The sequence below is a fragment of the Eutrigla gurnardus genome (genome assembly GCF_963514095.1).
Source record: "Eutrigla gurnardus genome assembly, chromosome: 7".
Classification (NCBI taxonomy): Eukaryota; Metazoa; Chordata; class Actinopteri; order Perciformes; family Triglidae; genus Eutrigla; species Eutrigla gurnardus.
In genome coordinates, this window is record NC_139921.1 from 3805740 (window position 1) to 3821382 (window position 15643).

Genomic DNA, 15643 nt, shown 5'->3' on the forward strand with positions numbered 1-15643 from the left:
ATGGAACGGCAGGGAAAAGATAAACAAGAGGTTTGGTTTTGATAGAAGTTTTGTTTTGTTCTTTTGCTGGCAAGTCGTTAGCAGCAGAAACAGTATTTCATCAGCCATGTTAACAGATTAGTAGCAAACGTGTCTTTTTAGGAATACGTGAATATAAATAACTGAATATTTGGTGCATGTAAACACATCATTGAAAGCTTCATAGGTAAACTTCTCAAAGTAGTTGAATCTGACCTGAGAGTTTCCAGTCGACAGTGTGGACTCTCCAGGCCAGCAGACAGCAGCTTCACTCCTGAATCCTGCAGGTCGTTGTTACTCAGGTCCAGGTCTCTTAGACTGGAGGACTGGGAGCTGAGAACTGAGGACAGACCTTCACAGCTTCTCTCTGAGAGGTTACAGACACTGAGTCTGAAGAGGAATCAGAAATTAGTGATGAAAAAATTACAAACAACTGTTCATCACCTCAGGTTCTAACTGACATTTTTGTCATAATTAAGTTATTCACATGTTCTTATTCTATGACAACTTAGTAACATTATGTGAGGTGTTTTGTTTAGGAAACAAAAAGGTTCTGGCTGTGTCCGAAATCATTCCCTACTCCCTACTCCCTATATAGGGTAGTTCTATGGAGGGCACTATATAGTGGACTCGAAGGCAAAATGAAAAAACACTTTCGGACACTACTCGGGGGATTTCTTTCGGCGCCGTTGATTACATAATTAATACGTGTCAGATTCCGCCAACGGCTTTTAAGTCTCACGCAGAGAAATTACCAGGATAATTATTTTTTTAATACATATTCGTTGCGAAAATTTACAAAACCAAAAGAATGAGTCTTCCAGCAGGAGGGGGATTCCGTGGCCGTCTCATTTCTTGAGAAAAAAATAATTTTCAATAATGAGACGATCACTACATCGTCCTCACTGCTATTTTTATTTTCACAGCCACCACTTACTGTGGCCGCCCATCGCCGCCTATCGCCGGCCACCACCGCCGCCGGCCCCACCGCCGCCGGCCACCACCGGCGCCGGCCACCGCCAACTGTCGCTGGCCACTGCTGCCTGTCGCCGGCCACCGCTCGCCCCAACGTCTCATATAAATAATTAATATATATCGCGTTTTTTTTTAAGTAAATAAAGGAAAACATCACACTTTGGCCGTTTGTGTCGTCTTGTTCTGCTCTGCAATACATATATTAAATATTAACATTTATTATTGTACGATTATTCATATTTCTTCCGCTTTTTCCCGCTCTCTGTCCTCTCGTCCCTTCGCGATTTGTCTTTCAGCGCAATGCATGATGGTAAAATTTGCTCGGCTAGTGACCATCGGCTGTACACTACTTTTCACGATGCATTGTGGGAAACTTTGAGTGCACTATATGGAATAGTAATGCTCACTACACATTCGGACACCCCTACAAAATGGCGAACTCCCTATATAGTGCACTATAGTGCACTATATAGGGAGTAGGGACTGGGAGTAGGGACTGGGAGTAGGGACTGATTTCGGACACAGCCTCTATTTCCAAAGTCAAACCACCTTGGTTCTCTAAGGTTCTACTGGTGAGCCAATCAGCAGGTCAAATGCACACAGGAAGACCAATCGGGTTCTGCTTCTTTGTCATGTTGCTGTGGTTGCTCAGTGGCAGCAGCAACAAGGAGCAGAGTAAATTAGCATTATCTGGGTAGAATGATCATATGTAGCTAGCATAAGCTGGCTAGCATTACCTGATCTGGTAATATAAGGGAACTAGCAAATGGTGGCTAGGGTTAGCTGGTCCAGACACCCAGGGGTCGGTGAGCTCGGGAGTAAGGTCGACCGCGGGGCTCTGTCATGGGCCAAGCCCACAGCCTGGCCTCCCTCCGTCGCAGGTAATTATTATCTGGTGGTCTGAAGGACACTGTAGGTAGGGCGGGAGTGTACCTATGTTCCCCTGCTTTGTATGTGACCGGGGAACATATTGTCTATTGTTGAAAAAGGGTCCTATGTTCCCCGGTCTGTTATTTTTTCACTGCTGAATTCCAAGGCAAATAGGCCCATGTAAGTTTACAGGCCGCATATCCAAATAGACCTAGATGAGGAGAGATTAAGGCTGTAAATTGGCTTTTGTCTTTGTCACGTTTGGACAGTTTAAATAAACTAAACTAAATATGTGTTGTGACCGGGGAACATAGGACCCCTTTTGGGAAAAATGGGGAACATAGGACCTGGGGAACATAGGGATAGCTCCGGTAGGGCCCTATGAAACCCGTTTAAATTTTTTCCAGATTCCGTTTTATTTTTTCCCAAATTCTGTGTTTTACAATTTTAGAGCATTTTTTCCCGTTAAACGGTGTCTAATCATGTGGTTGATGAATCAAAGACATTAACTGAAGAAACATTCTAGTCGTTCTAATTCTAAATCCTTGTCATTCAGAGAGAAATGTCTCTCAGATAACCAGGTGCAGGGCCACAATAATCAGAATTTACTCAGAAGTTACTCAGTACTCGAATAGTTTTTTCACTAAATACTTTCTTACCGTTACTCTTAAGTAACTATTTGGAACTACTTTTTACTTCGTTACCTTTTGCAGTTGGGAAAACCAATCAAATGGTTCAGAATGCAGATAGAACCTTGTAATTCCAAGATGGTTTGTTGTTTTCTGAATGAAAAGCTATATTTACAGAGCTTTGCTGGAGGCTTGGACCACCGGCAGCAGCCTCAGAAGAGCCTTCTCTGAAGCAGAGTATTCCTTCAGGTCAAACACGTCCAGATGTTTTTCTGATGACAGTAAGATGAAGACCAGAGCTGACCACTGACCAGGAGACAGTTCATCGGAGGAGAGACGTCCTGAAGTCAGATACTGTTGGATCTTCTCAACCAGAGAACGGTCATTCAGTTCATTCAGACAGTGGAACAGATTGATGCTTCTCTCTGGAGACAGATCCTCATCAAGCTTCCCCTTGATGTACTGGACTGTTTCCTGATTGGTCTGTGAGCTACTTCCTGTCTCTGTCAGCAGACCTCGTAGGTGTTTCTGATTGGTCTCGAGTGACAGACCCAGAAGGAAGCGGAGGAACAGGTCCAGGTGTCCGTTTGGACTCTGTAAAGCCTTGTCCACAGCTCTCTGGTGCAGATGTGTTAGTTTATTTATGTCTCTATAGACTTTAGACCACCAGGAGATTGTTTGTTCTTCTGCCATCAGATTGACACCAGAGTTGACGAAGGTCAGATGGACATGAAGAGCAGCCAGAAACTCCTGAACACTCAGATGGACGAAGCAGAACACCTGGTCCTGGTACAGTCCTCTCTCCTCTCTGAAGACCTGTGTGAACACTCCTGAGTACACTGAGGCTGCTTTGATATCGATGCCACACTCTTTCAGGTCTGGTTCATAGAAGATCAGGTTTCCTTTCTGCAGCTGCTCAAAAGCCAGTTTTCCTAGAGACTTAATCATCTCTCTGCTCTGTGGACTCCAGTGTGGATCCGTCTCAGCTCCTCCATCATACTTGACGTTCTTCAGTTTGGACTGAACCACCAGGAAGTGGATGTACATGTTGGTCAGGGTCTTGGGCAGCTCCCCTCCCTCCCTGGTCTTCAACACGTCCTCCAGAACTGTAGCAGTGATCCAGCAGAAGACCGGGATGTGGCACATGATGTGGAGGCTCCGTGAGGTCTTGATGTGGGAGATGATCCTGCTTCTTATCTCTGAACCTCTTCCTGAAGTAGTCCTCCTTCTGTGAGTCAGTGAACCCTCTGACCTCTGTCACCATGTCAACACACCCAGGAGGGATCTGATTGGCTGCTGCAGGTCTTGTGGTTATCCAGAGACGAGCAGAGGGAAGCAGTTTCCCCCTGATGAGGTTTGTCAGCAGCACATCCACCAAGGTGGACTCTGTAACATCAGTCAGGATCTCATTGTTGTGGAAGTCCAGAGGAAGTCGACACTCGTCTAGACCGTCAAAGATGAACACAACCTGGAACCCTTCAAACCTGCAGATTCCTGCTTCTTTGGTTTCGGTGAAGAAGTGATGAACGAGTTCCACCAAGCTGAACTTCTTCTCTTTCAGCAGGTTCAGCTCTCTGAAAGTGAATGGAAACGTGAACTGTATGTCCTGGTTGGCTTTGTCTTCAGCCCAGTCCAGAGTGAACTTCTGTGTTAACACTGTTTTCCCGATGCCAGCCACTCCCTTTGTCATCACTGTTCTGATTGGTTCATCCCTTCCAGGTGAGCCTTTAAAGATGTCTTCTTGTCTGATGGTTGTTTCTGGTCTGTCTGGTTTCCTGGATGCCGTTTCAATCTGTCTGACCTCATGTTGGTCATTGACCTCTGCAGTCCCTCCCTCTGTGACGTGGAGCTCTGTGTAGACCTGATTCAGGAGGGTTGGGTTTCCTGCTTTAGTGATGCCCTCAAACAAACACTGGAACTTCTTCTTGAGGTAAGACTTGAGTTTACGTTGGTACACTGGACCAGCGGTTCCTGAATAAACAACAAAGGAACCCAGTTAGTGATCCTACAGACCCTTTTACAGTCTATGAACAAGCCATGTGTTAGAGCCATGTATTCCTATAGTCCTCAGTAGTAGTGACTTCATGAGCTTCTTTCATGATTAAATCAGAACGATTGGACACAAAATCAAACAGGTTCAGCTGATGAAGTGAAATATAATAAAATAACAGACATTTACAAAACAGACAGAACTGGAGGGATATAACACTTTGAAATGCAGCTGCAAAGCTCAGTGAGTCAGTCTAGAAATAAAGAGCCTCTTGTATCGCCTCACAGACTTCCGGTGGCGTCTGCTGGTCACTACAACACATCACAATACAGCATCATAGAAAGAGACGGTATTGATGACGGTGTTGAAAATAGTACCGTTGGGATTTCTAAATATCCTGGTATACCGTAATCCTCCACGCTGAGACGCCACCATTGAAAACATGGAGGTGTCCTCGTAGAAGCCTGTTTTAAATACATTTTTGTTTTCATCTACCACCTATTTAGTTATACGAGCTGAATGTCACCAGTTAACACGGTCACTGGGTGAAGTGAAACACCTGTTCCTCTGAAACGGTCGTGATCCTGTCTGGACTCTGTAGAACTTGATTCTGTTGGAATATCGATTCTGACAACCGAACACGTAACAAGCAGACATTTAGATGCTGCTAACAGTTTAAATTCACTGTTTAAAGCTTCTAACTCGTCTGGATGGTTGAAGCAAAACGACATAAACGTTGACATCATGCGTACGCATATTTATGATGAGATCAGCTGTAATCGGGTCTGTAGACAACCAGAGAACCTAAACATTGAAGTTGTGTGCAGCCTATTAGGAGAAATATGAAGTTCTTCATGTTGAATCCTTCTCTTCTTTCCACCGTGTTAAATCTGTTAAAATCCTCTTACTGATCTGCAGACAGTCAGCCAGCTCCTCCTGCTTCATTTCCTCAGGAAGTGCACTGTGATCTTCTGAAACGCCTCTCTGCTCCTCCTCTGCTCTTCATCCTCACCTTCCAACAACTCCTCGTCCTCATTCTCCAAGCATTCTGGGTAATCTGGACTCAGGACCTTCTGGATCTTCTTCAGCTCATTCTTCACAAAAGTGCAGATGTTCTCCTCCAGCAGCTGGAACAGAAGGATAAACTGAACATGAACTCTAAAGAACCCAACATGGGATTCATGTGTGGGTCTGAGCAGCATTGAGACCACTAGAACCTGTTCAGCATTGAAATTGTTGTGGAAAAATGAATCTGCCCAATAAAGATCAACAACCAGGATCAGCTTTTTCTCCGAGGTTTATTCCACTAAGTATTCTCATCTGCAGAGGAGGGACTGGTCACCCCTGCCTTCTGATGCAAAGGTTCAGAATCAGCAGGAACGACCCTGAGTCCAACAACAGTCTCCCTTTTAAGGAGGAGGAACCAAAGGACGGATCATGTCCTATCTTACAAAGACAAGATACAGGCAAGGTCAAGATTTACAGAACACAGGCGTCATAGTCCTGAAATTATCTTATGTCAATGTGGCACTCATGTTCATATCATCTACAAACAGGCATTCATTTTCGTCATAGCATAACAGTCAGATGAGGAGATGCGGATCGACGTCTGGCCTGACAAATATTCTGATTATAAAGTACAAACATCCAAAATTCCCATTACAATCTGTAGTTGATGTTGTTAATAGTGAAAGGTGAGCTTGTACATGTACTCACCATAAATATGGAGTCCAGGTCTGTTTGATGCTGCTGGGTCAACGGAACCTCTGAGATCTGCTGAACTCTGTGGAGAAAACCAAGTTTAAAGAGTCACTAAACCACAGACTGGAGATCAGAAGTGGACGTCGTCATGGTGACATCACCCATTGGGCCCTAGTTTCGTGGTGCAGCGTAGGGTGGCGCAGGGTGGCGGAGCCGGTGCAATGCAAGTTTCGACCAGAGCAGCCTTGCGCACAGTCAGTCTGGCAGTTTGGTGGATCGCCTGCGCCAAGATGGGTGTGGTGGGGCAGCAGGGGGAGGCGTCTCAGATTCAGCTTGGCGCAGTGGAAGTTTCGTGCCAAAAAGCCATGCCGAGACTGCGCCGATAGCCCGCCAGCTCCAACCTGGTCTACTCTCGGTGTAAGGTGAATTACAGCTGGCGGAGTGGAAGTTTGGCTCACCGGCGCGCAGTGCGCACACGTCACCAAGACCTCACAGGCAGGTTTCCACAGTTCCAGGCACATTTAAATGCAATAAATAATCACAACAAACACTATTTAATGCAACTAATTGAATCAACACGTGAATTTAAAATCTATATAGATTGTCCCGTCACATCTGACGTCAGATCAAAGGCGGATGGCACGCGCAACGGAAACTCAGCCTGACTGAATTACAGTTTTTCTCAGTCGCTTTGGTGCTTTTCTCAGATCAGAATGAAAATTCTCATAACTATTAGTTCAACCTCCACAACATTTAGTAATTTGTCCACATCATAGTAGCAATTTCTCCTTCCCACAAATTGCAAATGCATTTGGACATGTATCAGTTGCTTTCATTCAATTTTCTGATGTTTTGTAACATTAAAATTTGGTCTTTCCCAATAAAACTAATAGTCTTCCACTGATGAAGGTAGAGTGAATTTCTCTCACTAGGCTGAGCTGTTAATAGTGACCTCTTCCAATATGCTAACAGTGAAATGGTCAAACGTACTTGACATGTAATTTCAGATTTTTCTTTTATTATTTTCCCAGCTACACCATCAACTTCATCCTCCATTCAAGAGGAAGAGAGTCGATCCAGTGGTGCCATGGCCTCCTACTCGACAAATGCATCACTTCTCAATGCTGACGTTTCCTGTATAGAGCAAGGTACCACAAGCTCTATAATTATAGCTGATAACCTGCACAGCCCAGAGTTTAAACTGATGTGTGAAGTGTGTGCTGTCATATTGTTAGAAAAAAACAAACAGTGCAAATCACTATTGAATTTCCACCAAACTGTGTAAATACCAGTCACTTTTACCCATGGACATTTCAGAATTTTTAATATACAGTAGTGCCTATCAAATTTCTAGGTGTCAGACACTCAGTGATGCATTCTGTCCCTGAACAGTGGATTATATTAATAAAAACATTATATTTTCCCCAGCTACAATAGCATCTCTCACAGTGGAAGACACTGCATCCAGAAAAGAGATTAAGTCTGCACCACTTCCCAAGGTTACCTCTACAGCTCAAGGTACCACAAGCACTGTAATTCTAGCTGATGACCCTGCGCAGTGGCCAGCAGTCGTGACTGATAGTGTGCGCTGTCAAATTGTTAAAAAAGGACCAGTGCAAGTCACAGACATTGTATTCATTTGGACATTATGGCCTGAAAGGTTAATCTTGTGTGTGTGTACTTGTATTTATGTTGGATTTTTAAATCACTACACAACCTGCACTCTTTATAGGTTGTTTGTGAACAATGCATCCTTTTTCTGCATAAGATGGCAGTGTTTTATTTTCTCATTTTGTGAGAACTGAAAAATGTTAATGTGAGTGTGTGTATGTATGAATGTATGTATGTGTGTGTGTGTGTGTGTGTGTGTGTGTGTGTGTGTGTGTGTGTGTGTGTGTGTGTGTGTTTTTAAGTATGTTGGATTTAGTTATTGTGCACTTTTTTGTTGTGTATATTGGATTTTATGGTACGGTGGTGTTTTTTTTTGCACATGTTAAAATGTTCCAAATGTTCAATTCTTATCTCAATTATATAAAGTGTTAAACTTAAACTGTATGGCTATGCTGTGGTTCCTGTAGGCTTTGCGTGCGGGGGGGCCTCCATGTCCATTTTGCTTGGGGCCCCCAAATTCCTTGAAACGGCCCTGACGGGAGGAGTGCCTGCGCTAGACTGCACCGTGCATGAAACTTGCAAAGTCCAGGCGGACACACCCTATCGGCGCGGCGTGTGTGTGTGGGGTATGTCTAAGTGAATGAATGTAGTGTAAAGCACCTTGAGTAGCTAGTAAGTTAGAGAAGCGATATATAAATGCAGATCCATTGACCATTCCAGTCAATGTCCCGAGTCTCTACAAAGCTCTATCAAAGCAACCTAATAGATGCTTCATTTATTACCTTATCACTGGCTTAGTGTGATGTATCAGGTCAATGCCAGAGCCAGAAATAGTAGGATATATGATAGTTCACTGTATGAATCCCCATTTTCCCTCATCTAAGTAAGACCGATAGGTGTTGCCACAGGGAAATACTATATAAAAAATAAATCAATAATCAAACAAATAAATAAACACAAAATTATCGATTTTGGCATTTCTTAATTTCGCTATGCCAAGTATAAACAGTTTTTTCCTCTTGAGCCATTTCCATTGTTCTATGCTTCTGTAGACCATGCCGTGCAGATCAAGTTGGCAGGAGTTGGTGCATGGCCGTGAAAGGCATCCATTACTGATGCAAACCCAACAAAGAGATCCTGGTGTCCTCCAAGCTTGGAGATCTCTGTTTGAGCTGCAGCCTTCCACCCGTACACTATTCCCCTTACTGCGGAAGAACCGGTGGAGCCACAACAGCAGCCCTCCACATGCCAACCTAATCTTAAATCCCTGGGCTGCCGATCATCATCTGCTTTCTATTGCTATGTCAAACTCCATGAGAAAGAAATATTAGCCGCTCAAAAGCTCATGAGTACTTGCACCCCTTGATGCTGTCAATACTGTTGCTGCATATCAGGTGGTTTGCTGGGTTGAGAACTTCCTTCTATCTTAGCATAGGAGAAGTCTAGGTAGTATGTTGTCCTATGAGCCAAGGTGCTCATGGGGAATGGCCACACGCAACGTTTGTCTCCGATCTTGTGCTTTTTTTGGGGGTTAAGATATTAACTGGTGGTGGGCCGTTATCGGCGTTAACGCGGGACTCTTATCGCGCGATAAAAAAGAATATCGCCGTTAATCTATTCTGAGAGTTGGGTTGGGAGCTGGGTCTATACCGGGGCTCGGATCCGACCCGCGAAGGAATATTTACTGGCCCTTTTAGTGGAGAAAACATTCAAACATGCTGGCCGTATAGTGGCCGATATGAGCTGCCCTCTCATCTCCGCAGCAGAGAGACTTGCTCCACAAGACGCGCGGCCACAACAATCCTCACCGCGCGCCCCCGCTACGTTCTTCGTCCTGTACGCGCTTGATGTTGTTCTGACGCCGTTCCGCCTCGTTGAACCACCACAATGGCGCTTTCTACTTGAAAACACGGCACGTTGACTCTGTATTTTGATAAGCTGCTGCACTCTTCAGACTCCTGGTGTGAGCGGAACCGGACCGGAACCGAAATCATGTCGAGCCATGCTACGGATCGTGCCCTTAGGCAGCCTATGTTAATTAAATAAAGTTTGTTTTTTGATGAGCTGTGGAACTCTGAGTTAACCTATTTCTACCTATTTTCTTTTTAACTATTAAGCTGTAACTTATATTTTACTTGATAAAATAAGACAATATATCCACTCATAGTCGTTGTAGTGTTTAACAATATCTGCAGCTATTGCTCATCATTTTCCAGCCATATTTTTCCGGCCCCTCATTTTGGATGATTCCCATCAACCGGCCCTCATTCATAACTAATGGATAGCTATGATGACTTTCACTTTCATTTTAGCGTGGATGTATAGCTGGCCAAATTGCACTGTAGGGGGCGAGAACGAGTCAGACTTGGAACCTGTGTATGCCTACTGTGAAATTACCAGTGTTGGGAACATTACTTTAAAAAAGTAATTAGTTATAGTTACTCACTACTTGTTCGAAAAAGCAACTGAGTTAGTAACTGAATTACTTTATAATAAAAGTAACTAGTTACCAGGGAAAGTAACTATTTGCGTTACTGTAAAAAAAAAAGTTGCTTTATGTCAAAGAATTTGGATTTTTCTTGTAATGTGATGGCAAACTGTCTTGTAGTCTACTCCTATAGTCGCGTAGCGTGTAGTCTTGTGTATAATAATTGAGGTCGCATTCTCCGCACCTCGCATGCGGGAATAATTAAAACTTGAGGAGAGATTATACAGTGGGAGACGCTGTGTCCGTCATATATCACAAAACAGGGTCAGAGCGCACAGCAGTAGACATAATGACGGCGAGACCCCGAGCCGCCGCGCCGTTCATCATCATCATCATCACCACCGTCTTCACCATCCGTGCTCCACAGCTGCACCGGATTCCCGTCCAACACCAGAACGGCGGGACACCGGGGCCCGCGTGGCCCTCGCGCGCCGCTCAGACCAGCAGCAGCCCCAACTCCGGCTCCAGCTCGCGGCAAGTTTGCACGTTTCTCCACGGACAACAGGCTGCCGAGACCAGGCACGAGCGGCGCAGAAGCAGAACACGATCCTGCCTTTTTTTTTTAACCGACAACAGACAAATTCAATTCATAGTAACGCACCGCATTTAACGTTCAGTAACGATAACGGCGTTGTAACGACGGAAACAGTAATTAGTTAGATTACCCCGTTACTGAAAAAATAACGGCGTTACCTAACGGCGTTACCTAACGGCGTTATTTTAAACGGCGTTATTCCAAACACTGGAAATGACCACATCAAACGTGACGTGCTGACATGGATGCAGCTATGAAGGTTTGCTTCAGGGAAAATTTATTTTTAAGAAGCTTTCCAATGGAAACCTCGACAAGACTAAGGTTGTTTGCACCTTGTGCAATGCGGAATGAGTTAGTTAGTCATTATTTAGGTAGCACACATATTATGAATGCCTTCGGCAGAATTCCAATGAGCCATTTTAATCTAGATTAATCTAGTGTAATTTCAAGATTAAAGTGAGATTAATCTAGATTAAAAAAATTAATCTATGCCCACCACTAATATTTACTCATCATCACTTCCCATCATCTCTATATAATCACATATGGGGAGTGATGAGGCCGGAGCCTAGACGCCAAACTAACTAACTGTGTTCTATTGCTACAATAAACATTCTAAACGTGAGTTGTCTGACTGAAATTAGTTTGCTCTGTTTATCATTACATTGATGAGTGTTATTCTGAGAGTTTATGCTAGTGTCAGGATCAATACTATAAATGGATCTGGGTCACATGAGACCATGTTGTGGACATGTGAACATTCGTCTTAGTGCTGCACTCAGAGTGTTGCTAGCATATTAGTTGGGTCATCTATAGAAGTTCCATGACCGTGGAGAGGAAAGGTTCGTTTCTCACTGGATTTGTCATCTATAAAGGTTAAATAAAAAAATGAGCCGGGGTGCCCCTCACAAAAATTTGGGGACATTTTGGGAGAGCCCTATATCCAAAATGGCTGCTGTCAGCCAAGCTGGAAATTAACTTTTTAATGGTTTTGCCCACAGTGCTGCATTATACATGGTTTCTGAGACTATTTGGGTCAAGAAATTCATAAATGATGTAGATGTATTGATTTGACCTATTTTTGACCTTCAAATTCAAGATGGCTGCCACTTTTGGCTCTTTAAATGTACATTTTTCAAAATCGTCATAGAGCCTTAATATTAGGCTCAAATGAAAGGTCTGCTCATACTGAGTTCATTTCTGGACAGTAAAATTACAACATACACATATGTCATCATATGTCTGGGGTGGAACCAGTGAAAGCGGGGAGACAGAGACGATTCTTTAGCACAGAGTTGTTTATTAACATAACATTAACATTTTTATTATTATTTATTTATTAAATTAACTAAAAAGACTCTTATCTGAATCTGTTGAATCTCCACACTGACTCCTCTCATCATCACTGCTACTCTCATCTGAGCAGTCATGAGGTGTGAGCTGCTGGGGCCGTGACCAATGGGAGAAGGATGCTCTTGTAGGTTGTAACGGAGCTGGCAATATGTAAGGTAGTTTGACCTTTCCATATGAAGATTCAAAGAGTCATCATCAGGTGGGGGACGGATTGTACTCTTATTCTTCAGTTTGTGCCATTTGGAAACTCTGGCCTGCCCGCAGCTCACATCTGCACTCTCAGCATAAATGATGGAGAGGACAAATGCCTTCATATCCGCTCTGACTCCATGTTTTAATTCCATCCCAGGAGCTCTCTTGCCTCAGAATTGATCTTCACCTTCTCCAACACCTTCTTCTTACCATGCCCATAGAACCCTGAGGTGTGGTCACTGCCAGTGATCACATGGAGAGGTATAATGATATCAGCAACCTCTTCCGAGAGCATAGCACGGCAGTTGATTAACGCGTGCTTGAGTTTAATCAGCAGATCACCTCTGACTTGCTGTGAGACCTAGGCTGCTTGGACATACACATCTGTGTCCCCGCAGTCTAGAACAACAGGTCCAGTGTACTTACTGGCTCTCACCTTTGCATAGGCAGAGAGCAGCACTGTATCTGCTTCTGGATGTCTGAAGACATAGTCCATTAGCCACGCCAGTGCTCAGGTTGGGTGACGTTTCTATGGACATGGGAAGAAGAAGGTGTTGGAGAAGGTGAAAATCAATTCTGAGGCAAGAGAGCTCCTGGGATGGAATTAAAACATGGAGTCAGAGCGGATATGAAGGCATTTGTCCTCTCCATCATTTATGCTGAGAGTGCAGATGTGAGCTGCGGGCAGGCCAGAGTTTCCAAATGGCACAAACTGAAGAATAAGAGTACAATCCGTCCCCCACCTGATGATGACTCTTTGAATCTTCATATGGAAAGGTCAAACTACCTTACATATTGCCAGCTCCATTACAACCTACAAGAGCATCCTTCTCCCATTGGTCACGGCTGGGAACTAGCCGTTAAACCCTGCCCCCCTTGCCCCAGCAGCTCACACCTCATGACTGCTCAGATGAGAGTAGCAGTGATGATGAGAGGAGTCAGTGTGGAGATTCAACAGATTCAAGAGTCGTTTTAGTTAATTCAATAAATAAATAATAATAAAAATGGTAATGTTATGTTAATAAACATCTCTGTGCTAAAGAATCTTCTCTGTCTCCCCGCTTTCACTGGTTCCACCCCAGACATATGATGACATAGGCTGTGTTCGAAATCATTCACTCATTCACTCACTGCCTATCCCCTACATCGTGTATATGATATAGTGCACTACATCATGTACACGATGTAGGGTACGACGGGAGGAGAATTCGGACACTACACGGGTCATTTTCTGAACGTGGTTACGTCAGCAGATGCGCCAGATACTCATGTGACGTGAGTGGGCGCGCCGAGCATCATGTAAACATACCTGACGGTATAAAGATGTGATTCTTCATGGCGGTTGTGTTTCTTGGTCAATAAACTGTTGAAATATCAATGGTGTGTGAGTTTGGTTTTGTCAGCTACTGTTTTGTGTCCTCGTCATGAGCTGTAAATGCTCAGGGTTGCGCACAAGCTGTAAGATACGTAGCGCGTGCGAACTAACGCTAGTGGTCAGTAGCTATTTAGCTCGTAGCTAAGTAGCTAGTGGTCAGTAGCTATTTAGCTCGTAGCTATCGGCTTCTTGTGTATCGGCTACTTTCTTAAAAAAGTTGTTTATTCTATGAAAAAATGGTACCCGTTGTTGTTTTGATGCTGCTCGCCCAACTCCTGGTTCTCAGACACCGACGGAGGCGAAGGGAACGGCGTCTTAGGCGTTTACGGCGCTATTTATTGATTCGCCGACGTCAACAGGTAAATACCAAAATAAATCTTAGCTAACATGCTAACTGATATGGGGAAACCCTATGATTGAACCCATGATTTAGTGAATGACTACCAAATTAAATTAAAATGTCTTTGATATTCATTTAAAAACTCTACTTACCTTAACTCAATTATAGTAATATAACTTTATATTGCCATTATAATTAACACATAAAAAACTAAGCTTTTCATTGTTTTGCTGAGGACCCCAACGTGAAAGACAATCATGGCAAAAATGTCTGTTTTCTTTAAACTTACATTAAACTTTTACACATTAACTTAATTTCAATGACTTACTGCGCAACCAGTTATTACATAACTCACCAAGGTTATCATTTTTTGATAAATCAGTTCAAGTAATTGCAGCAACAACAACATAAAATAATGAAATAGGTAATCATCTGGTTAATTAACTGGAAATACCTGTGGCAGTCCTTATTTCTATACCCTTAAACACTAAAAATGATAAATTTAATGTTTCAATCAGGAATGACAAATATGAACTCTACAAAAATGTAGTTATTAAAGAATATGCCAAAGGGTGAGAATCAGGAAAAACACACACCGCCAATTGGGAAAAGAGAACAAACGTTATGATCAGATGTGAGCGGCTGTCTGCTACTAGCGTTAGCTTAGTGTTAACGTTAGCTAGCAGATACAAACAACAAACAGGATGCTTCTCCACCAAGAAATCGGCTCGTTTTAAAACTACTGGCATAAAAACTACGCCACTAAAGTATTACACGCATGAAATGTGTACATTCTAACGTTACTTACATTTGTAGACAAAAGCGGCGTTTGGTGCGGCGTTTGGTGCGGCGGCCATTTCGTCTCCTTCTTCTCCTCTGACAAACCACGGTAGCATTGCATTGTGGGATACGGGAGCACAATGTAGTGTACATCGCTTGTTCACTCAATTTTGCGGTGCATTGTGGGTATTTTGTCGTCCACTACATAGTGGATGAAATCAGCCACGGAGAATTCGAACAACACTACAAAATGGCGAACACACTATATAGTGCACTACATCCGTGATAGGGGGCGATTTCGAACACAGCTATACACTCACCGGCCACTTTATTAGGTACACCTGTTCAACTGCTCGTTAAGGCAAATTTCTAATCAGCCAATCACATGGCAGCCCAGAGCAGCAGAGCAGCCTGAACCCTTGCCTGCCGGACACGCAGCAACCTCACCGGGCCCAGTCTTTGGGCCCGCGCCGGTAAGTCTCCAACCACCGTAGAGACAATCCGCTATATGCGCCTCTTCCACGCATCGGACACTACCTCCCTTGTCGAAGCTGCACTAGCGATCTAGCCAACTGCTAGCCAAACTGCTACCCAACCTAGCATCGGCTAAACGCCACCACAAACACCTTTGCTGCCGGAGCTGTCCTCTCTGTCCTCTCTGTCCTCTTTTTCTCTTCTTACAGCCACTATCTGCTCCAACCATGGCACCTTGCACCTCACCACCCACCACCAACCCATGCGACGACTGCCGGAAAGCAGAAAAACACATTACTCACCTCAGGGAAA

The 15643-nt window shown here is 43.9% G+C and overlaps 1 protein-coding gene across 1 annotated transcript in view; it reads right to left on the reverse strand.

The window, feature by feature from the left end:
- Window positions 1-15643, reverse strand: part of LOC311016319 (uncharacterized protein) — a 558990-nt gene that overhangs the window by 23104 nt on the left and 520243 nt on the right. The window contains exon 24 of the mRNA XM_084013943.1: window positions 235-408. Within this exon, the coding sequence (XP_083870069.1) occupies window positions 235-408 (174 nt within the window). The remainder of the gene's footprint in view (window positions 1-234; window positions 409-15643) is intronic.